A 25,862-nucleotide genomic window follows, 5' to 3' on the forward strand; every position below is an offset into this window, starting at 1 on the left:
TAGGGAGCAGTGAATAACTCACATATTACACACTGTAGGGAGCAGTGAATAACTCACATAGTATACACTTTAGGGAGCAGTGAATAACTCACATAGTATACACTGTAGGGAGCAGTGAATAACTCACATAGTACACATTGTAGGAAGCAGTGAATAACTCACATAGTACACACAGTAGGGAGCAATGAATGACTCACATATTACACACTGTAGGGAGCAGTGAATAACTCACATAGTACACACTGTAGGGAGCAGTGAATAACTCACATAGTACACACTGTAGGGAGCAGTGAATAACTCACATAGTACACACTGTAGGGAGCAGTGAACAACTCACATAGTAAACACTGTAGAGAGCAGTGAATAACTCACATAGTACACACTGTAGGGTTCAGTGAATAACTCACATAGTACACGCTGTAGGGAGCAGTGAATAACTCACATAGTACACACTGTAGGGAGCAGTGAATAACTCACATAGTACACACTGTAGGGAGCAGTGAATAACTCACATAGTACACACTGTAGGGAGCAGTGAATAACTCACATAGTATACACTGTAGGGAGCAGTGAATAACTCACATATTACACACTGTAGGGGGCAGTGAATAACTCACATAGTATACACTTTAGGGAGCAGTGAATAACTCACATAGTATACACTGTAGGGAGCAGTGAATAACTCACATAGTACACACAGTAGGGAGCAATGAATAACTCACATATTACACACTGTAGGGAGCAGTGAATAACTCACATAGTACACACTGTAGGGAGCAGTGAATAACTCACATATTTCACACAGTAGGGAGCAGTGAATAACTCACATAGTACACACTGTAGGGAGCAGTGAACAACTCACATAGTACACACAGTAGGGAGCAATGAATAACTCACATATTACACACTGTAGGGAGCAGTGAATAACTCACATAGTACACACTGTAGGGAGCAGTGAATAACTCACATATTACACAAAGTAGGGAGCAGTGAATTACTCGTGCACTGTGTGGAGCAGTGAGTCTAATACACACAGTGCACTCTGTTTCAGTGAAAAACTCACATAGTGCATTTGGTGGGAGCAGTAAATAACTCATATAGTGCACTGTGTAGGGAGCAGCACACCATTTGAGCTTCGGCTCGAAATCATTGCCTTTGCCTTAGGGCGGGACCAGAGAGCGAATGACCCGGATGTTCATCCAGCGACCAAAACAAGCAGAAACCGTCTCCCTGTGAAACAGAGGAAACAATACGTGAGTTTGTTATTAAATCTCAGACAGTTAAGTTAAATTGAAAGGAATTTTAATTTTAAAACTATTATGGCATGTACCAGGATCTTGAGATTTCTTTCTGATTTAGCTGCTTCTTTTTGGAATATTCCGTTCCACCTTAAATGGCGTTGACGTTTCATTCTCACTGCTGCGCAGCTTAAGGTGGAAGAAAAATTCCAATAAACAGCAAACAACTTCGTTAACGATACTAGCTAATAGCTTTTTGCCAAGAAAATCAGAAATTATTCGTTGTAATAAACATGCCGTTATTTAAAGTCACATACTGTTGTTCCGACATATTTTCCTGAAGCTCTTTTTCATTCTGAAAGTGTTAGTGAGTTGACACACCCAATCGTTTAAATTGCTGTGAAATTATTTTAATATGAATGAGTTATCAGTGTTTCTTTGGCCAAATTAACTACGATCCTACAAGTTTTTAATCCGTACCTCCTTAACTGAGCTGTTATTATCTAATTATATGACATAAGAAAACCTAGCAGTCTGAATCCTCCTTAAGGGGAGACAGCAGTCTTTGGAACACAGCAGGTTTAAAGCAGAAATGCGCAGTCCTTGCATTTCCTTTTTATTTCTGTAATGATACATCTTCTAGCATATCAAATAATGTGGTCGTGATTTTTAGTACAGGACTGGCCCACCAGCTTTACTGGGTTTAGAGCTGTTTGAAGGTTTCATAAGATATGATATTATGGATACATTTTAGGCCCAGGTTCGAGCCTCTGGTTCACACAGAGCTATATCCACAATGTAACATTAAAGACATCTGTGTGTTCATATTGCTGCATTCTGCACACATCAGTCATGAGTCTGTGATCAGTGGTGTGCTTTATGATAATTGTACAACTCATTCATTCATTATCTGTAACTGCTCCAGTTCAGGGTCGCGGTGGGTCCAGAGCCTACCTGGAATCATTGGGCGCAAGGCACCCTGGAGGGGGCGCCAGTCCTTCACAGGGCAACACTGACACACACACATTCACTCACACCTACGGACACTTTTGAGTCATCAATCCACCTACCAACATGTATTTTAGGATTGTGGGAGGAAACCCACGCAGACACGGGGAGAACACACCAACTCCTCACAGACAGTCACCCGGAGCGGGAATCGAACCCACAACCTCCAGGCCCCTGGAGCTGTGTGACTGCGACACTACCTGCTGCGCCACCGTGCCACCCTAATTGTACAACTGTTCAACAAAATATAACCATCTGTGGCAGTGAACACACTCACACTAGTAATTAGGAGCAGTGAAAACACACACACCTGGGGCAGCGGGTAGCCATCTCTGTGCCTAGGAAGCTTTTTGGGGCTTATGTGCCTTGCTCAAGGGCACTTCAGTCATGGATTTGAACCTATGTTCATAGGTTAATTTTCTTACTTATTTTTTAATTAGTAATTTGACATTTTTACAGCCACTCATTTAAAGCCACTCATAAATATAATGGTTTCACAGCATCACAGATTTAAGCAAAGATTTAATAAAATAAGACAATATATTACAGCCAACACTAACTCATAACTAATGCATTTATTTTAATATATGACAGCATTTTTAAGCATGCTTTTGAGTTTTTTTTCTTTGTTTTTTTGAGAGAATATGTTTTGTCTTTTATGCATAACTCTGTATTGAATAGAGCAGAAGAAAAACAATTTAATTCTGTATGTATATCCTCAGTTATAAGAATTTAAAATTTTAGGTCACTGTAGTTTTAAAAAGTGTAGTTCATGGGTTTCATTGTTTGACAGGAGCACTTTCTGAAGAAAAAAAGCTGCTGCATTTGAGGATATATTTTGAGAATGACATGCCCATTTGGGAGGTGCATCTGATGTGTGCCCTGCTAATCTTTAACTTTTATGTGCCTGAGTTGTTAAAGAGCCATCAGTAGTTGAATATAAGTTGTATGATTTATTTAGAGTGTTTTCTCCCACAGTCCAAAAACACACGTTGGTAGGTGGATTGACGACTCAAAAGTGACCGTAGGTGTGAATGTGTAAGTGTGTGTGTTGCCCTGAGAAGGACTGGTGCCCCCTCCAGGGTGTATTCCCACCTTGCGCCCAATGATTCCAGGTAGGCTCTGGACCCACCATGACCCTGAACTGGATAAGGGTTACAGATAATGGATGGATGGATGTTTGTCACATTAATGCAGTGTAATACAGAGTAATGCAGAAATGTGGCAGAATCAGCATGTGTTAAATAAAGATTTTAACTGCAAACTGTAGGCTGTGATTCCTGTGTGGATAAATGCAAGAAAACCTGCTCAGGTTACTAATGAACATTAGAGAAAAAGAGAACTCAGCTTTGAGTCACAAAGACGGAATTGCATTATAAAAGTCAGCACTGTGACAAACCATACCATTGTAAAAAGCCTAATCACTACTAGCAGAGTAGACTCTTCACTGTTTGAAATATGGTTGGATACTTTGCTTGGCGTTAGTTCATCATTAACTAAAATGTCTAATTTGCTTGTTGGTAATGGGATAGACTGGAAGAGGCTCCTCTTGCTCACTTCTTCTCCCTTGTGACAATACATAAGACCACACACACCCAAACACACCACTGTGATCAGATGGAACCCCACAGTCTCCAATGGCCTGGAGAAAAAATAAATATAAATGAATTCATAGAATGAAACACTGCTGGAGTTGGATCAGTGCATGGTGCTGCACTCTGCTTACACACACACACACACACACACACTTAGACGCCCACAGAGCAGGGGCCGGACAGACATATTTATTTGTTGTAGTCTGTGGTGGTTTCTTCTGTGTTGTTGTATTAGTGCTGGGAGTGTTGGCTGACTTTGTTGTAGGTGCTTCTGCAGAGCTGAATACACTGATAGGCTAGTTCACTTTCAGATCAGGATGTTTTGTTTTGCTTACCTCAGATTAGAAATTGGAAATATGACATAATGCTGAAATAACCATGGAATGTCCTCTGAAAATTCATCTGGATGGCAACTCTCAGTTTGTCTCTCTAAAATCTCAATGTTCTCCACATCAATGGAAACTTCTCACATATGCTGCACCCTCATGCCATGAGAGCTGCATTTGAACATACTGCTGATAACAGTTTTTTAGCATAGGAAACACCGCATATTTTTCATGAAACAAACTAAAACATGGACTCTCCTGACCACTGTCTTTTGGAGTATTAGTGATGAGACTAAGAATGAGGGAACCCGTTAGCACTTTAGTACGAAACTGATACATGGCTTTCTCTTTGTGTGGAAGAATTTCAGGTGGCATTTCTTGATGCGGTGGTGGATTCTGTTACGTGACAACAGTCTTTTGAAGTACTCAGAATCCCTTTTGGCTATATTTCTCACTGTAGCACGTAGTGCTCGGCGATGTGACTGTAAACCAATTTCACAATTAATTGAACATATTACGGAACAATTATTTTATTTGTGGCCCTCATAGGTCATTGACAAGTCTTGTACTGTAAATATGTTAATGTATTAAAGCTGGGATATGTTTTCTAATGTTGCTGGGAGTATTTCAGTCTCTTAGAAAAATGTCATGTGTAAACGATTTGTGAATTGTCTAATGATGTTTGGCATAAACCGAGGAGAATTTACCAATTGTTGCTTTCAAAAACAGAGACTTTAGTGAACGCTCTATATCTTTCATATTCACACGCTAATAGTTTTAAAGCTCCAAAACAGTGTGACATAAATTTCTATAATACATTCACTCTTATTTAGCCCCTAACCCACATTTTTAGTTTGTTGCAGGCATCAATTTGTTGATATTTACAAAATATAGCCAAGTTGTTCAGTGAAAACTTAAAAAATATTTCTTTGTGATTTTTTTCAGTTAAAGATACAGGAGTATAAAATTTAAAAAATAGTTTTGTTTTATTGAATTTTACCGTGTGTCTGAAAATGAGATTTGTAAAAATTGTAACAAGTGATTGGATTGTTTCATAACTTACTTTGTATTTATAACTATAGTAACATTTTGTTTTTTCTTCTTGTTAATTTTTTAATCTTTTTTTTAAACTATTGTCTACTTTAAACAAAATGCTTTTTGTTCTCATTATACTTCATTGTATTTTTAATATCTTTGTAGGGTGTGAACAATGTCGCGAGCCCGGCAACCCCCTCTGGTCACTGGAATTTCACCCAATGAGGGCACACCATGGACTAAAGTTACAATTCGTGGAGAAAATTTGGGCACAGGACCTAATGACCTTATTGGTAATATATTCACTGATCAATACTTAACACAGATGTAAAAAGCCACAGATTGTTTAATTAGATATCTTGAATTTTCCAGTAATATGGAAAATTGCATTGCCAAATTTTATGGACAGTTACTGTGATTTTATATATATATATATGTATACTAAAAGTATAGAATAAATGTTTTTTGTAAATTTGTACATAAACATTTTATATTTCATATTTAAATATTTAAGTATTTTAATTCAGCCGATAAATTAAAACGGACTAATATTTGCAGAAAAAAATGTCATTTTTGTGATATATTTTTGTCCAGTATTTGAATGTATTTTTTTACCTAAGGTATTCAAATTGTCATGATCAATTTTATAAATGATTAGCATAAAGAATGATATGGTTTGGAATTAAATTTAGCTCTGGTGTTTTGTAGAGTATAAATCAGGCAGTTTGAGTAATTGCCCCTTTGTGTTTCTCTCGTGCATCCCTCTCTCAGGTTTGTCTATCTGTGGTCATAACTGTCTGCTGACAGCTGAATGGATGTCTGCAAGTAAGATTGTGTGTCGTGTTGGTCCTGCCAAAGATGACAAGGGCGAGATAGTGGTGACGACTAGGAGTGGAGGAGGAGGCACATCCACTGTCTCATTCAAAGTCCTCAAACATGAGAAGATAGGTTAGAAACACCCTTAATTCATCCATTTACCAGCATGTGTAGAACTGACCATCTGTATAATCACATGTATTATGTTTCACAGTGGCAAGTAATCACTACAAACACATTGAAAACACTGTATTGTCTCTTGTTGCAACAAAATCATTACCCCATGAGTATAATTGGTGTAGATACTAGTCCAGCATTATGGATCAGTGCATTATTTATGGTAAAATTTCTTACAGATGTAGTACTTGTTTTTTGGGTATGTTTGTATGTGAATTTATATGTGTAGGTATTCTGGACCAGTCTGCTGTGTGGGTGGATGAGATGAATTACTATGACATGCGTACAGATCGAAACAAAGGCATCTCCCCATTGTCTCTGCGGCCGGCAAATCCTCTGGGCATTGATATTGACAAGTGGGTAAACCATCCATGCTCACACACTATGCATTTTACAAATTGCTAAATATATGTGACGTCTTTATGCTTGTCATTAAACTGAGATATCCATTTAAAAAGTGCAGGAGGTTTAAAATGACTAAGAATGAAAACACACACTGACCAAATGACGAAAAAAAAAAAAAAAGAAATCAAGTCATCATAAACAAATGCACTGTCTTTATCTCTACACACACACACACACACACACAAACACACACACACACACACACATGCACACATACATATGCAGGACATTTCTGTACACAAGCACATATAAAGCAGTGCTGCTTGTTTACACAAATGGATTGCTCTGTTTACACGGAAGGAGGTCTTGCAGAAAGTAGAAACAGTGTGTGTGAGTGTTTGTGCCTGTCTGTGGTTCTACCTTAATGATGTCACAGGCTGATCATTTCCTCTCCTAGGAAGATGGGAAGTGAAAGGCTTCCTTCCCATGACCTCATTAAGGTCACTGCCTCTAACCATACACTCATATACATGAATAATACACCATATATAATAAAAACATGCATCTCCAAAAACATAACTTTTCAGGAACAGGAAAAGACTATATTTAGATAAAAAATTGAGATACATGTTTTTAATCGGACAGCGACGATAAATTGAAAACATTGCTAGTTTAACATGCATCATTCCAACAAAATGATTACAGAAATATCTGTAATAATGAGGCTTTACATCCTGCAAACTGTGATGCTCTTTGTCTTTTCTAGGGCAATAGTTCCATTGAAAGATCTGGAGAATATGTTTCCAAGCATGAGTGGAGATTTCACCAGTGAGAATTTTTCTGCCACTTGGTACCTTATTGAGAACCATTCTGCAACAAGGTTCGTCAGCACAACCTTAGTATCCATACTGTCTGTGTTAATTATGGATGTGACAACATACAAAAAAAAACTGATAAAATCTTATTGTGTAGAAACTGTGTGTGTTTTTTTAACAAACTAACAAGTGATGGTTCTTCTAGTTTTGAACAGTTGCGTATGGCAGCTGGCAATCTGAAGAAGCAGGCGAGTAAGAAGAATGAAGGCAGTCTGGCTTATGTGAAAGGAGGGCTCAGCACATTCTTTGAGGCCCAGGACGCTTTGGCTGGTATTAGTGGACACACTCATACTCACTTATTGCAATTCCTGACTTTTACATAATGTTGGTTTAATTGATGTTTACCCAGTGATAATTTTTTTTACACATGAGAGCTATTGTTTCCTTTTTTCTTTATAAGATTTTCTCTCTTTATGAAATATAAGTGTTGGAATTAGTTTGGATCTTAGATTTGTGTGTAAAGCTAAAATTAATGAGAGAGGCACACAGCATCAGGCTCTGGAAATTAATTTGGTCAGTGACATCTGGTAGATTGCACAGATATGATACCAGGCAGAGTTAGCAGAGTCAGAAATTGTTGGGTCAAATATGGGAGAGAACAAAATATATTTGTAACAAATCCAACATGAAATAGCACTCACATTGTGTGATGCCATGTTCTTATTTGTGTTTTTAATGATGAAGACTAGTAGGGTATGAGCTGAGGATGTTCAATGACTCAAATGTAATTTTTATTAAAGCTCATTTTAATACTTAGCAGTGTTTAAAGAAGGAATAGACAGCTGTTGTTCGGAGTGTGCATGAATGTGCTTGTGCATTTGTGTGTGTCTTTTGAAAGGGTCAGCACTCGTGGGTCAAACACAGGAAGAACTATTTTAAGCCGAGCGTGTGTGTGTACGATGGTCAAGCAATGAGGCAGTCTCTGGGGCGTGGCAGCAATAATGTTTTGATGAGGTTGTAATAAGGTTGTCATTGTGCAGAGGGGGAAGTGGCAAAGCATATAAAGGAAGCTGCACAGATTCCCAGTGAATATTCCAAAACTAGAAATGGCTGAGTCAAAACAGAGAGCAGGGACACAGGAAACAAACCACACAGTGTTCCGGACCCCGGGGGCCTGGAGGTTAATCCTGACGTCAGCACTCTGTCTGTGTGGGTTTGTGTTGTGTGTGTGTGTGTGTGGAATGCACATAGCAAACCAGATTTCTATTGAAATCATATGTGGAAATGCTTGATGAGAACATATGGAAAATGCTTTTGTGTGCCTGTGATGCCTGCTGCACTGTGCCTCTCTCTTTCTTCTATACAAATGAGGATGGGTACTAAGAATCGTGATCATTATTTTTGTTTCCCTGTTATCTGACATGTCAGTTAATTAATAGCCTGAGGTTATATTAAACAGGTAATGTTAACATTCAGTAGCATTTTCATGACTTTTTGTAAATATACACACATTCAGACAATGCTTGGAGTACGACTCAGAATATTATTACTTGTGTAATGACAGAAACAATGTGTTTAATGTAATGTTGATTATTGACTGTAAACTCCCAGGCTGATGAGAATGCTAATTACACATTACATTAATTTAAGGTAGCGTTGTAGATGTTAAACACAATTATGATTAAACTAAATGTTTGGACATGTTTTCCACATGTGCCGAATGTGTAACTGCATTCTTTAGTGTCTCTGTTCCTGTACAATTTACTGACTGATTACTGCTACGGACATTACTCTTTTCTTTTAGATTAATCTGTTAATTAACTAAATATTAATCCCTGAACTACCTGCCTTGTCTTTTTCTTCTCCTACCCTGCTCCAGCAATTCATCAGAAGCTGGAGTCAGATGGCACAGAGAAAGTCGAAGGCTCAATGACACGCCGTTTGGAAAATGTCCTCAACAGTAAGAAAATAAAATAGTTTATTTAAACACATATTTAAATGGACATATACACTCAAACAAACCAGTTCATCACGGCAGATTTATGAAGTAAAAACCTACAGCCAATAAGGAATAAATTTGGGCCACGCTAAGGAATGTTTTGTATAAAAACACAGGAACCCATTTATGTAGGATTTATGAAATTTGTCTTAGCATTTGTGAATGCATATTATGTTCATTCAAGTGTGCGAGACAAAGAGAAAGAAAAGAGCCATCAGGGTTCTCCTACTGCATGTTAATTTGACTGATGTGATGGTGGGTCAATAAACACGATAATTTCCTGCAGCTCACGTAAATAAACCAATCACACTGACATGCTTTCATCTCTAACCCCCCTCCCCTTCCTCCCAGTGCCTGCCCGTCACTCTCTCAGCCAATCCAGGACTCAGCATGTGGGGAAAATGCAAATAATTGGCTGACCAGTCTGGTCAGTGTTTTTATTGTGGTTAGAGGGCTTGTTCTGATTAAAAGAATCTGATCTAGTGCATGTAGCATATCCTTGGCCACCCAGGCAGAGCAGACTGAAAGAGACAGACAGAATGGATTTCATCTGTGAGAGAGCTGGAGACTCTTTAATTCTCTCTTTTTTTTGATGTAATCTCTTTGTCTCTTTGTCTTTCTCTCTTACTCAGGGGCAAGTGACACAGCTGACACTTTGTTTCAGGAGGTTCTGGGTCGAAAGGATAAAGCCGACTCCACACGCAATGCACTTAATGTCCTGCAACGTTTCAAATTCCTCTTTAACCTGCCACTCAACATTGAGCGCAACATACAGAAGGTAGTGTGTAAGCCATATACACTACACACTTTGAAGGGTCACATATCTTCACTCTCTCAACAAAGCCTCACCTCATCAAAAAGTAACACTGCAGGAGAAAAAACAAACACATTCATAATAAGTTTACCTTTTAGATCATTTCTACTGCTCTTTTCATCATAGAATTATTATTATACAAAGTTAATGCATTTAACAAATGATAAAATGCACATAAATGACAGCAAAGATATGCTACTGAAAATATAAACATAATACGAATGAGCGTTGTGTCTGTGTATTCACTTCAACCGGTGCCAGTTTTTTGAATAACTAAAGATGAGAGGATTATTTTAAAAGTAATAATAGAGTAATTACCTTTAATTACAATTCTCTCCCTCTTTCTCTCCCTCACACTCCCTCTCTCTCCCCGTCGTCCTGTCCCCCCTGACAGGGAGATTATGATGTGGTCATAAATGACTATGAGAAAGCCAAGTCCCTGTTTGGGAACACAGAGGTTCCAGTCTTCAAAAAAGGTATATAAACCTAATATCCTTTAATATTCACCTATTAGACAATAGTAACAAACTGCATCATATCAATAATTTCCTTTTTTTTTCATTTAAGAGTGTTTAAATACACATATGGTGTGTTTGAATCCATATTCATCATTTTAGAAGTACTAGTAAATTATAAAACATTGTAGTTAATTATTGAATGCCTAGTAATTCTTTTACAATTTGAAAAGAGAAGAAGGGCTTCACTTGAAATAACGGAGTCTGTGACCTAATGGCATAGATCAGCATAGATGCTGACTCTAACCTGTCATGTAATTTCTGTGTTTTGTGCAGTGTATGCAGAGGTGGAGACTCGTATTTGTGCTCTGAGGAATCTTCTCCTGGATAAATTACTTGAGACACCTTCCACTCTTCACGATCAGAAGCGTTATATCAGGTACTGAACGTGCATAAGCGTGTGTATCTTTCTATGGAGTTACATAATATAGTTTTTAAACAACTCTAAAAAAAAGTGGCAGATAAACTTTAGAGAGGTATGTCTACTTCATAGGTACCTGTCAGACCTGCATGCTCCAGGGGACCCAGCGTGGCAATGTATCGTGGCACAACACAAGTGGATATTGCAGCTTATGCATAACTGTAAGGAGGACTTCATCAAAGAGCAGAGAGGTACACACACACACACACACAAACTAGATGTTTGCTATTTGTGTAGCATTCTAAGCATGCGAAATTCAACATGATGTCACACTACATTTGTTGTATGACCACTCAAAGAACAGGCATTGGGGTCTAATATAAGTGGAAGTTCAGTGGGACTTTTGTAATGAGATTTCCTCCAGTTTGTCACAAACTGAGCCCCACATATTCATCTAAAGTTTTGATTCTATGTGTTAAAAATCAGGAATAGTATTTACAGTGTTCCTCTAGGTTCAGATTTTCCTGTCATTTTTAATGGCCCTGTTCTTGCTCTTTGTCTTAGTCTTCAAGTGTCCAGTGGGATGTTTGAATAATTGAAACTATGTCCCTGATTTGCATCGGCACACTGTACAGTTTACAGATGTAGTGGTATCTCTGCTCCCTTGCGGGTGGTATGTCTAAGTGGACGGTATGCGTAGGAGAATGTTACGTGCCCTTGTGTGTTAGCCTGTGTTTAGACAGAAAGCAGCACATGTGTGGTCTAGTCATGACCCCACAGAGAACAGGAAGTGCTCGGCTCCACAGGGTATTGGGGGAGGGTAATGATCAGGGTTTGACAGAGAATGTCTGAGAAACTTAGAGGGAGCAACAGTGTGCAGCAGAGATGGAGAAAGAGAGAAAGCCATAATGAACAGTTAAGGGACACTGGGACCAATTAAAATTAAAAAAAAGTATATGACACAGGAAAATGGAAAGAGTCTGTGAGTGTGAGAAAATCGTTGAAGACATGGGACACCACAATCACCCCTAGTGCAAATGTTTCCGTTTTTATAGAGCTTGGGATGGATGAGTGTAGCTTTATGTGAGTTTTTGAGTATTGCCTTATTGTTGTGCTTCTGATATCGCATCATGGTCTTTTGACAGCAGAGTTTTACAGTATGAAACCAAAAATGACAACATAATGAATCTTATTCCTTTAGCGCCATCTACTGCTACAGAAAAGACATGGCGTCTATGTCACATTTATTCCTCTCAATCAAAAGTTTTATTTGTTAATCAAGCACGCATTGTCATTCTATGCTTGATTCTGTTTATGTTTTCATCTATGTCACAGTCAGTGGTGGAGTGTTGGAGCAGGATGGAGAGCTTCGCTCATCTGCTTTGAGCAGGATCAGTCACACAGCATCTCAAAGGAGAGGCAGCAGCTTCCAGACACCCAGAGATGACTGTGAGGAACTTTCACACATTTACCAAGTATAGATTAAACACAACCCAGAAACTGATATCTGTGAAATGACAGTGATTTGCTGTTATTTAGGAAACAGATTGATGCATCATGATCTCTCAAATAAAATTATAATTTTATTCATTATGTAAATAAAGAGCCCAAGAAATCCTGGATTAAAGGGTTAAACCCTTTAATAATTATGGGTTATAATTAAACTATTAATTATAATAATTAAACAAAGTGAACCATTTGAATAACAAGATTTTCATTTTTACAGCTTTGTTACATATGATTATCAACTTTGCTTCAGGAGTATAAGTGATATTTGTGATATATGTGATTTTTCATTTAAGCCTGGCGCTATAAAAGCCCTCAGCAGGTGAGGTTTGTGGAGAAGCTTTCGGATGTGGTCATTAGCCAGCTGCCAAACTTCTGGAAACTTTGGATCTCCTATGTAAATGGCAGTTTGTTTAGTGAGGTATGAACAAATGCACTCATTCATTAAAGTAAGAGTGATCACATTTATTTGTTGACATAAAAGCTTGGTTTTTGATCATATGGTTTTTGACAGACTGGGGAGAAGTCAGGCCAGGTGGAGAAGCTAAAGAAGAATGCCAGACAGAGACAGAATGACTTTAAGGTGTGTTACACTCTTGGTTTAATGTGCTGCATGTGCTGCATGTGTGGACAAATACCAGACATTACTTCATTTGAAAAGAATGTTGAAACTGAGCACATTTAACAATATCTATGTAATATCTTCGACAGTTTTGGATTTGTTAGAAATAATACTGAGTCATTGTTTTAAAAAAGGCCAGACAGTACAATTGTCCAGTCATAACAGTGCATGCATAGAATTTCAGGATTCAGTAATAGTATTATCCCAATGAAAGGTGCCCATTATTTTCTTGCAACTTCACAAAGAAAGTATATTTGTTTTATTAATATTTTTAGCACGGTGGTGCAGCAGGTAGTGTTGCAGTCACCGCTCCAGGGGTCTGGAGGTTGTGGGTTCGATTCCCGCTCCGGCTGACTGTCTGTGAGGAGTTGGTGTGTTCTCCCTGTGTCTGTGTGGGTTTCCTCCGGGTGCTCCAGTTTCTTCCCACGGTCCAAAAACACACGTTGGTAGGTGGATTGGCGACTCAAAAGTGTCCGAGTGTGTGAGTGAATGTGTGTGTGTATGTGTCTGTGTTGCCCTGTGAAGGACTGGCACCCCCTCCAGGGTGTATTCCTGCCTTGCGCCCAATGATTCCAGGTAGGTTCTGGACCCACCGCGACCCAGTGGGTCCAGAACCTACCCAGAATCACTGGGAGGGTGTCCTTCATAGTCCTTCACAGGGCGACACACACACATATATTCACTCACACCTATGAACACTTTTGAGTCACCAGTCCACCTTCCAACATGTGTTTTTGGACTGTGGGACCGGAGCACCCAGAGGAAACCCACGCGGACACGGGGAGAACACACCAAACTCCTCATAGACAGTCACCTGGAGTGGGACTAGAACCCACAACCTCCAGGTCCCTGGAGCTGTGTGACAGCGACACTACCTGCTGCACCACCGTGCCACCTGTTCAGACAACTATTGCAACAAGCATATTGCCTATCCATATTTGACATTCCTAATTGAAGAATATTGTATAATTAACATTCACATTTGTATTTGTGTGTGTGTGTGTGTAGGGCATGATTGAGGAGGTGACACGGCATTTAGTGCAGCTGGTGCGTGGGGCTCTATTGCCCTCCACTCTCCCTGAAAAACAGAGGCACCTCTATGGAGGGTGGGACACAAAGACCATCCTCACCGGAACCTGGCTCACACAGGTCATACACACTGTCAGGTGAGAAGACAGACCGACATTAGAAGATTAGAAGAAGAGTTTTTGGGTTCTGTGCTTGTATGTGTTGGTTATAGAGAAATGGAGCAGAAAGGGGAGTTTATGTTTAATTACAATTGTTGTAATTAGATAATAATGTAATTAGATAGTAATGTAATAATGTACAAATGTTTAATTAGAAACATTTAAGTTTATGTTTCTACTCAAAACTGGATTGACCTCTTGCACTCTCTCTCTTTCTCTCACTCTCATTCTCTCTGTCTCATAGGCTAAGTCATGAAGCTCTCTCAGCTCTAGAGATTCCCAATGACCTGCTGCAGGTTATTCAGGACCTGCTGCTGGACCTGCGTGCACACTGCTTGCTGACCACACTGAAACAAACTGCAGAGGGTGAGATACAGTTGTAGATGTGAAAACATAAAGCCTTATTATACTGGGTAAACCGTGTCATTAAAATAGTCTCGCTTTAGATGTAAAGGCCAGCAGAGGGTGGTAGATAATAAGATTTGCATTGCCTGTAAATGAGCAGCATCTGGAAAGTTCTGAGCATGGGGATTACCCTGCTGTATCGTGTAATGTGTCATGTATCTAAGAAACACTGAAATTTAGTTGCCAGTGCTCTGTATTATTATCCCTTCTACTGAGAAATACGAGAAAACCTAGGGATCCATAAAAATACAATCTATGAGTTTGGGAATTGTTTTTATCGGCCCAGTTGCCAAGTTCATAGATGGTATTTTATGTATCCCTAGATCTTCCATTAGACAACCCAATAATTAGCAAATGCTTTAAACATTTATTTGCTCTGTATGAGATTAGTGATCATGTTTATTGTCCAGATGTGAAGAGACTTCCAGAGAAAGAAGACTGGATTGTTGATAATGAGGGAATCACATCACTGGTACCCCTGAGTTTTATGTTGCAATAATCATAATAAAGCATATATTAATGCCTGCATGGAAGGGTTATTATACAGTGCTTATGTGTTTCAGCCAGCACAATTTGAGCAGTGTATGGTGCAGATGCTGCAGTCTCTCAAAGAGCCCATGGAGTGCAAGCCTGGAGAGGTTAATGTAAGATTCACTCTTCATATCTCAACTGAAAAACCCTGGTCAGGTTGCACCTTTGTTGAAATTTTGTGAAAGTTTGTCGTTTACAGTGAACAGAAATTAGTGTCATTGTAAACTATTTTAGAGCTTAACATATTGGAACAGTTATATATTACATTTGACACTCTCTCTTTTTCTCCCTCAGGTTTTTCAACAGGAGGTGGCTCAAGATGAGGCTTGTAAACTGTTTGTGGGCATCATGAAGGTACTGAGTATATGAGAAGAAGACTGTTTCTTCACAAGAGTCTGAGATTGTTTTGTGATATGGTACAAAAGTATGAATGAGTACAGCCTGCTTTTTGTGATCTAAGAATATCGACTTGGTGATAAGTGAATAATGGGTATTCCCATGAGCATTGTATGGCTCTTCTTTTGCATATTTGACAATTCTCATTTTCATATTCTTTATTATTAGGCTTTCATCAAATGTCTGGAACATCTGAGCACAAAAACAGATGGAGTCATCGATACATCCCAGTAAGTACAGTATGTGAGAACAAGCAGGAGTGAGAAAGAGTGTTCCAACATATCTGTGTTTGTGTTGTGGTAAAGCGTCTTTGATCTTTAGTTTGTCAGTGGACATGACATCACCTGACGTGTTTGGAAGTGTTCACGAAGACTTCAGTCCACCGCTGGTAAGATTTGTTTTGTCCAACTTACATCTATATTTTTTTTATTTTTTACATTTTTTTGTAGTAGAAAATAAAAAAGGTACATTTACATACTTTATTTCACAGCTGCAGTTAACATTAGCTTTATGCAACTGATACCACTTTTCCCTTTCTAGTTGCCTTCCCCAAGTATCTACATATATCTGTACCAATATTGGCCCTATCTCTGATGTAATAGGCACACTCTAAGTTTAAACATTGTTTTTTGGTATAGACAGTCTCACAAATGCTAGGCTTTAATGGATAATTTTACAATGGTTTCAGAGCTTCAAAAACGTGCTGTACTCTGGTGTAGTTTAACTGAATTTAAAGCACAGACATTCTGACTGCTAATGTCACCAAAATATATTCTGGCACTGCTGATTTTGCAGTTAGCATTTTATGTACTGCTTCCCTCGTGTGACATATTTCAGTTGAACTCCATCTACTGGTGCGCATGCATGTGTAACTTATTAGTGGCAAGAGGTTGCTTCATGCTGTCAGTAGTCTCTTGTGTTATTAGTAATATTACTGTGTTTAAGTGTCTATATTGGGACTGATGTTGGTGAAGTTTCTTACAAGTTGCAGAGGAGTTCTTAGATGTTTTATGTTATGCAAATTAAGTGCAGTTTAATTTCATATAAGGTGCAGTTGCATAATTAATGTATTTGATGTGGTTGCATACAATTTTACAGTATCAAGCCGAGCTAACTTTACTTTTGCATTCCCTTGTTCATTGTCGAGAGTGAAGCATAGTTTTAGAGACTGAGGTCAGAATGAAATGGGACTGTGCTGCAGTTCACATGGGGCTTTCCCTTTCTTGCTGTGAAAGAGCCATTGATTTCCCCTCTGTTTCTCTGTGCTTTCACTCACACATTGACTCTTTCAGTCTCTTACTCAACCTGGACCCCTTTATTGCTTGCTTAATGACTCACCTGCTTGTAAGATCTGATTTCTAACACAGGCTTCTCAGTCAGCTCCCTTATTGCCATTCTCGCACTGTCACTCACGCACATAACCTGCAGAGTGTTTACTAAAGACATTTGTAAGTGTTTTGTGTAGGTGTATCAGCTGCTTTACAAATGTCTGTGTCTTTGTAGGAGCAACGTCTCCTCATCATTCTCAGTAACTGTCAGTATTTGGAAAGGCACACCTTCCTCAACCTTGCCGAGCACCTCGAGAAGCACGGCTTCACAACAGCTGATAAAATCATCAGGGTAAGAGCACACACACACGTGCACACACTCTCACCTTTACAAATGTTGTACAAGGTGTGTGAGGGCATGTGTGTCTCTGTGTGAAGGAGAAGATTTTGTAAATGTGTGACTCATGACCAGGCTTCAGAGAAGTAACAGAGTTTTCACGGCAGAGCTTGTGATTAAAGTGCTGTTCAGTGACCTTTGTTAGTCACACAAATACATACTAACACCCACAAAATTATCTTGCCCTATTACATAGTTACTCACAAAGAAATGGGCTATTCTTCTAGTGAAGTTCCAGGAAAGGTTTTTTTTTTTATGAAATTCTATACATCACAGTATTTTTTAAAAGTATAGACACACTTGTTAAATACATAATACAAAATACGCCAACTATGAATATTTGATGGACAGAGAACAAATTAAATTAGAACTGTCTTAGTTGATTTGCAGGTCATGTTGCAACAACATTCAGTGTTTGGTAGTGATGAGAAGTACTTTGTTATGTAACAAAGAGTTAAATAGCATTTGAGAAAGATTAAAAAAACAAAGCAAGCCTATATACTTACTACATTACCTATAGAGATGTTTGTCAAGTTTTATTGGTGTAAAAATGGATGTTTGATTGAAATAAAAGAGTCAGTCAAACATGTCTGCAGCCAGAGACAAGAAACCAAAACACACTATCTGTTTTGATTGTGGTTTCTGATTCACAGCCAGGTCTCTGTTACAGCTTCTGAATTCTGGGTATTCTTTGATTAGTAATTAGCAGTTTGTCAAAAAGGCATGTAAAATGGCAAATAAATTGTTTGACACTTAGTAATAAATACCTTTTTATGTCTTATATGACTTATCAAAAGTCTAGAAGATTAAAAGATTTCCCTGCAGTTAAACTCTTGTGTGTGTGTGGTGGGTAATGTAAATTTTTTTTTTAGTGACAAGAAATGAGAGTCAGATAAATCATTAAGGAGCATTATTAGGAGAAAGGCATAAATGACCATAAATGACTGCTGTATGTTTTGTTTGTGTCTCCATGGACTGCAGGTAAGCAGAGAGTCAATTCGTGATTTGGATGAGCATCTATTTGAGTCATATATTGAGAAGAAGTCAGATCCTATTGTAGGCTCTTTGGAACCAGGAATCTATGCTGGCTACTTTGACTGGAAAGACTGTCTACCACCTACAGGTACTGCTTAACTGCGCAGGAACATTACAGGCAAAACATTTGCAGTCATCTAGGCCAAAGGCTTTCAAACCCAATCATTACATGTCATACAACTACAATAAACATTTCATGTCAAACATATGCTTATTTTGGCAGGTCATTAGGCTATATATTTTGTTCAGGGATCAAGTATCAGGGATCAAGTATGATTAAAGACCAGTTGACTTCAACTTTAAGTCATGCCATCAGTTTTCTGTGGTTCAAACATTTACATGTTTATTTAGGAGCCTCCTTTTACAACCAGAGGCATATCTAGATTTTGATGCATTGGGAAGAGTCCAGCAACTCAAGACCTCAGGAAACAATTGTGAGGTTAGGAGCAATATATATAAAAGGATCAGGTATATCCACCATTTAATCCAAAGAACAACATCCCAGCTGTGAAGTGTTGTGGATGGCTTCATCATGTAATGAAGCTGTTTTGCTAGGAAAGTGCTCTTCACAATGTAGGGTGAGTCAAAAGTCGCAGGACACCCTTTTATTTCTTTGATATGCTACATGACCTTCCACTGGAAAAACTTTACCTTGACCTAATATGGTGGCTTTCAAAATGGCGGCCATGTGCCGGACACAGCCTAAAAGATAGGCCCCGTCACCTATTCCTTGCTGGGGTATTCCGATAAAGGGGGTCCTGGGACGTTTGACTCACCCTAGATGGAAACATGAAAAATGAGGCTTATTCAGAAATACTGCAGCAAAACTTTAGGGCATCCGTCTGAAAACCAAACTTGTTCTCACATGGTTCTTCCGGCAGGACATTGATCAAAATAATCCTTTCAAATTTGAGACAAAATAGCTCAAGTTCAACAAGGTGAGATGACTGTAGTGACCATCACAAAAGATAATTTGTGGGCTGAAATGAAAAAGCACATTCAAGCAAGAAAGCTAGCAAACTTTCTTAAACTACATGGGCCAGATTTCTAGAAGATTATTGTGAGGAGCTTTTGCAAGGACACCCTAAGCCTTTAATTCAGGTTAAAAAATGGATAGGCCCAGCCATCAGATACTGATATGTGTGTGATGTGTATGTTTATGTACAGTGTATGTGAACATCCGATCTATTGAAATGTTAATACAGTAAATAAAACCTTATATAAATTAAACATCTAGCTATTATTTTGAAATTGTACATGCCTACTTCAACACATGAGAGGCATTGGGACATAAAATGTGTGAAGTTGTGGAAAAACGGACTTTGAATATCTATAGGTTTGGTGTATGTATACTTTTGGTTTGAAATGTATGCACAGGTGCGAGTGTACTGAAGCGTATGTACACATCAAGGAAACTAGACAATATCTTTTTTTATTTGTCTTAAGAAATCCATTACTCACATCCTTTTCACTTGTCTGGTCTGGGTTTTTTTTTACACATTTCATGCACATTTCTCAAAAAAGAACAAGGTCCTCAAGAGAGGTGATGGAAAATTTTTAGGTATACACAGCAACACACTATTACTTTAAATGTGATTTCTCACTTCTGCTTATTACCCTCCCTTTCAGTTTCATTATGTAATATTTAATATGGAATAAACTACTGTCTTTTAAAAATCCTGCTAAACATTTAGTGGCCTTAGAAATGTAATTTGCAGGGTTTGTCAGAGAAATACATTTCTCTCAGGAAGAATTGTGACAGTTAAGAAGGCTTCTGATCAGACTGAAAATCTGATTGCAGAACCCAGTCTGATCCAAATCATAAATAATGCCCAATGTCTGTATTTGAAACACTTCCCCCATTATACAGTAGAGAACAGTAATTTAAATACTTGATTTTCATTTGGAAAATTAGATCAAGCTCAGGCATTCCAGATTTAATAAAGATATTTATAACTCGCCACCAACAAACATTTAGTTTTAAACTATGGCTAGACCAGATACACACACACACACACACACACACACACACACACACACACACACACAATTCCGGGGTTTTTGTGAGGTTGATATGGAGCCGCTGTTTTTTTTTTTGGTTTTTTTTTAAACACACAGTCCACATGTTAAGAAAAGAAGAAAGGCCCTGGTTTCTAAGCATCATAATATGATCACTCCGATTTTGTTGTGTTTTTTTTTTTTTGTTTTGCTTTTTGTTTGTATTTTTCATAATATGTTTTGACATTTAATTCTATGTACAACACTTTGAACTGTTTTGCATGTTTGATTAATCAAATTATAATTATTATTGTGTTTATTCATTTGCATGCATGCTGAATAATGCAGGTTTAATAATGATAGTTGGCTACTTTCACCTCTTGGCAGTTTTTTCTTTCATCACTCAAATTCACACTCTCTTGTTGCATGTTCCACTTTGACCCCTTCTCCATTTTTTCTTCTTTCTTACTTGGTTAGGTGTGCGGAGTTACTTGAAAGAGGCCTTGGTTAGCATCATCTCAGTTCATGCTGAAGTAAGTTATGAAACCTTCTCTTATTCTTGATCTGCCTCAGCAATAATTTCGTTACTTTTATCACTGAACTTCATCCAGTACTGCTATGAATAAGCTAAAGGGTGTGACTGTCTTGTCTAGCCTGCAGTAAAAATCACCAGTTAGGAATAACAGTTTAGAACAGCAAAACATTTTTACTTTCTAAGCTGATACTGTCTCATTGTACTCAACCAAACTGTATAAATATACCTGATAATTTAGCATCAGTTTTAATCAGAGATTAAATCATTGTTTTTTTTCTATTTCTGAAAAAGAAATATGCATGTGCAGCACCTCATTATTCAAGTATATGTTATTTGTGTATGTTTTAATTGCTTATTTGGTTCCATCTTTCTTTTTTCTTGTTTCTCTAACATTGCTGATACTTTGTCCTCACCAGGTGTTCACAGTTTCTAAAGAGCTGGTTTCTCGTGTGTTGTCAAGGATTATTGAATCTGTGTCTGAAGAGTTGAGTCGCCTTATGCAGTGTGTGTCATCATTTAGCAAAAATGGGGCTCTGCAGGTAGAGAATCAAATACACATTGCAATGACACACACTTTGATACGTTTTTGAACACCCAGGATTTCTCTTACATTCTCTGATTTGCTTTTTGTTCAGGCACGTCTGGAGATTTGTGCACTAAAGGACTCTGTAGCTGCTTATCTGACCTCAGACAGTCTGTGAGTCGTCCAGATATATATTTATATATTTTCATTAAGAATCGTTTCATTTTTTTCATTAAGAATCCTGCATGCACTAAATGTGTTAATGCCTCATATGTATTTGCAGTTGTAGTGAAAACGTATGCTCTGCTCCAAAGTGTTGATTATGATGTCATGATGATGGTGGTAATAATACGGTTAAAATAGTACAATTATACAAGCAACAGGTTTCAGTTCAAGGCTTCAGTACATGTAGGGGAATCCATGCAAATCTGCCAGCCCTGACAACAACCCTGGACATGTGCTCAGTGAGTGTGTCCATCTGCTGTCACGGCACAGGCCCAGTGACAAAGTAGTTCTCAGTCACTTGCTTTAATGACTACCGCCCTGTTGCATTCACCCTCATTGATATGAAGTGCTTTGAGAGGCTGGTTTACTGGACCCCCACTATCACACCTACATATAAACCTCAACGCAGCAACCCTATTATCGAATGCTACTACAGTTGTGGGCTCTTTTCCAGTCACATAAGAGAGAGAGCCTAGTGATAGTTGTGACAGCAGGAGTGCTGGTGTAAGGACAATAATCTCTCTCTGAACATCAGCACGACGTGATGATTGTGGAGTTCAGAAGGACTTAGGTGCCACACATCCCTCTGCACGTCAGTGAGTCTGCAGTTTAGATAATGCTTAACTTCTGAGTTTCCAGTAAGATTTCTCCGCATCACATCTTCAAAACAGCTTTATGTTTGTGTCTTCGTCAGCTCTGTTTCTGAAAAGTATTCCAGCTGGCTCCTGATAAAGCTGCTTGAGTAAATTATTCAGAATATGGAAAAGATGTGGCAGGTTCTAAAAGAATATGCAATAAAATATGAACTGGTTCCATACCTTTTTATTATTATTACAGGCAAAATCATACTAGATATTATAATGCTGATGTTGATGATGATTATTTTTGTGCAGTGCCAGCTTTAAACAAGCCCTGGAGGCTTTACCACCACTTCAAAGCGGAGCTGACAAGAAGTGAGTCTGAGTTTTAAACATCTTTATGAACTACAATCAAAAATAAAATAGTCCTTTGCCTCATTTTGAAAGTAACACTTCTTACTTTATTCTCGTGCTTATTTTTCCCCCTTCGTATCTCACAGGCTCCTGGAAGAATTGCTGAACAAGTTTAAAAGCAGCATGCAGTTTCAGCTCACCTGCTTCCAGCCCTCCTCTGTTCAACCTATCAAAAGATAAGCCATACATACACTGTACCTGCAGAGCATTAGACTATTACTAACTGTTTCTGTTGTGTGTTTGTGTATGTTCATATTTTCTTGGAAATGATTATCGCTCCCTTAAATTGTATTGGTCCTGTTCTTCATTACTAAAAATGAAATATCACTACAAGCAACTGATGAACTGTAATATATTAAAGGAATCAAAACCTGAGAAACATCTTGCGTTTGTTATTCACATTTATAGACTAACGGTCTGTTAACAATGTTTGTTAATAGATTGGGTGTGAAATAGAAGGAAACAGATGGGGCAAGTTAACAGCGCATGATTAAGACTATTCTATATATTACACCTTCATTCAGGCACCATGCCCATCCCCACCCCAGACATGAGTGCACACACCCTGTCTGCTGTTAAACAGTAAGGGACACACCTTGCAGCTCCTGAGTAGGCAAGATTTGTGTCTGTTAATGTTCAAAGAGTGATGATTTAAAATGAGAACATAACAGTATGGATGTACAAACCTTGAACCTTGAATAACTGACTCAGAAACAGTTTATGATAATGTTTCCGTACATAACTGGAAACCTATCTCATCAGTATTGGCTCTATTCAAGTTTCAAACACTATGCATGGACTAAAGGGAAAACATATAACCTCTCACTTTAAAAATGATAAATTGAGGATAATGTGTATGAAAATGGCATCAAATTCTAAGGCAATGACTAAAGATTTGGTTAAATTAAATTAGTTCTGAATGCTCCAGCAATAACATTGACTGTAACATATTTTATAGATGTGTGTTCGAGTGCAGTGGGTGGCATGGTGGCCTTACAGGTATTTTCATTGCCTCACAGCTTCAGGGTCCTAATGTTGTGCGTTCAATATCCGCCCCTTGTCTCTGTCTGTGAAGAGTTTGGTGTGTTCTCCCAGTGTCTGTATGGGTTATTCCAGGTGCTCCCAAAATCCAAAAAAACCCACATTGGTAGGCGGGTTGCCTGTGCAAGGGTGTCCAGAGTGTGAGTGAAAGTGTGAGCTTGTGATGCCCTGTGATGGACTGGTGCCCTGTCCAGGGTGTGTCCCTTCTTGCACCCAGTGATTACAGGTGAGTTCTGGACACCGACATTTAAAAAGTGATAAGACAGATTTGTGACTGTTAGGACATACACAGGAGACTATTTCTGAAATAACCTGTGCGAGAAAAATTGAGAAGGAATGTTTTATGAATTGTATGAAAACAATTCAACACAAGGAGGCAGGTTTTTCCCCAATGGTATTTTTGTGGCATTAATTTACTGTCAGTCTTTCAACTGTAAATGTTATGACAAATGACAACAGTATTTTTCCTCAACACTGTATGCCTGGTTTGTTTTCATCTATTTATTTCTTGTCTATTCATAGATCTCAGCTCCTATTTAAGGGAACTAGTTTAGCGGGGGATGTTTTCAAAGCTTTGGTTTCAGGTAAAAAAAAAAAAAAAGAGGGTGTTCGACTGAAGGTGTTAAAGGAAGTTTTTGTGTGTGATTCTGTCTTTCCGTTATACGTAGGTAGAGTGGAATATGATCCAAACATGTTTACACACTTCTGTATAATCCCCAGAGTGAGAGACTGAGGACAGATAGAGGATAAAGACCTAAAAATAGATCCATTCACTGTTTAAATTTCAACTTGGCTGTTTTTCTGTTTTTTTTTCCCTCATTTTCTTTATAGTAGTTTCCTATGACTTACAAACAAAATAAATAAAATCACATAGTTATCTAGAAATTTCACTCTACACTTGTAGATACTGCAGTTTCAATTGAAAATAACTCCAAAATTCTCAAGTAGCAATGTCTCAGATGCAATGGCTTGGGTACTGAAAGTAACGGTGAAAGGTTTTGATAAATGTCTGCGCTTTTGCGGTTTGCGACCTGTTACACGTTTGTGTGAAGCCTAGAATGTTAAGTGGAAAACCAAATTCAGACATAGTTAGATATTAAATTCCTGGCATATTTAATGAACAAAAAAGTGTAGGGTACAGCTACCGTTTGCAAGATGGGCAGTAACATGCATGTGGAAATGTTCATTACTGGGATCAGTGTGTATTTCTAGTGCTGTTTAGACAACCAAACATTTCTAGTTGGAACCTAATGCTGTTCTGTGTAGCCTAGACTCTAGTCACTAATTGGTTTACTGGTTGTTCACTAATTACCTACTTGTTGTTTTTGCTGGAATATGATTTCAGACAATTTAGTAAGTGATTTCTTTACAGTGTCACAAATGTAGTCACTTCATTTTTGAGAAGTTTGTCCATGTGTTCATATAAATGGTGTATTATACATTATGCTTTTTTTCTTGTTTTCATTGTCTGTACCAGAACTTTGAAACCTGCAGCAAAAGTTTCTACACAGAGTGTTGTTTACTATTCTGAGAGTCACAGTTGCATCGGTTTGCAATTTTCCTGTTTACACTTGCACTAAGATCTGTTCCAGTCACACACTGGTGCTAATCTATTCTTTCCATTCTAATTCCATTACAGTGTGCATTACATTGTTTGTTTCAGTTTCTTCATTGCCTCAAAACAAATCTGTCCTCGTGTCCCAAGAGTAGACACTATTTTATGGGTTTAAATCTCCAATCTCTCCAATGTCATACACTAAGCTTGTTAAATAAGGTTCTCCCCTCCCCCCACCCAAGCAATAATACAGCTGAATCCACAGGAATATCTTTCCCAATCAGGGCAAACACTATGCTAGCCACATGTATCCAGGTGTCATGAACATCCCAACATTCACACACCATAGGCATAAATGTTCCCACTTGCTGTTGTGGGCAATGGTTACAGTAAAGATTTAAATCAACCTTTAATGTAAATCATTTCTGTGGCATCCAGAACCTATGATAATATTTAAGATGAATGTGTGGGTGGTTGGGGGTCTTTGATGCATAAAAATGTTTTTTCCACACAGTCAGATGTTTCCCAGTCAACTGTATCATTCCAGCTGTTTTAATGACTTTTCTCATCAGTGATGTGTTGCTTTAATATAGACACACTAG

At 38.3% G+C, this 25,862-nt stretch overlaps 1 protein-coding gene across 1 annotated transcript; it reads left to right on the forward strand.

Annotated features, from left to right (window-relative positions):
* Positions 1-1,138: 1,138 nt before the first annotated feature.
* Positions 1,139-23,030, forward strand: exoc2 (exocyst complex component 2). The gene is made up of 28 exons (XM_066676907.1): positions 1,139-1,253; positions 5,368-5,495; positions 5,974-6,150; positions 6,425-6,551; positions 7,307-7,420; positions 7,561-7,685; positions 9,235-9,315; positions 9,987-10,132; positions 10,563-10,644; positions 10,960-11,062; positions 11,177-11,295; positions 12,380-12,493; positions 12,847-12,971; positions 13,065-13,133; positions 14,181-14,338; positions 14,604-14,725; positions 15,175-15,236; positions 15,328-15,408; positions 15,590-15,649; positions 15,860-15,921; positions 16,013-16,079; positions 17,195-17,311; positions 18,338-18,479; positions 20,867-20,922; positions 21,341-21,463; positions 21,560-21,621; positions 22,566-22,625; positions 22,751-23,030. The coding sequence occupies exons 2-28, from the start codon at positions 5,378-5,380 to the stop codon at positions 22,842-22,844; spliced, it is 2,766 nt and encodes a 921-aa protein (XP_066533004.1). The 5' UTR covers positions 1,139-1,253; positions 5,368-5,377; the 3' UTR covers positions 22,845-23,030.
* The last annotated feature ends 2,832 nt before the right edge of the window (positions 23,031-25,862 follow it).

This window comes from Hoplias malabaricus, chromosome 7 (genome assembly GCF_029633855.1).
Source record: "Hoplias malabaricus isolate fHopMal1 chromosome 7, fHopMal1.hap1, whole genome shotgun sequence".
Taxonomy (NCBI): domain Eukaryota; kingdom Metazoa; phylum Chordata; class Actinopteri; order Characiformes; family Erythrinidae; genus Hoplias; species Hoplias malabaricus.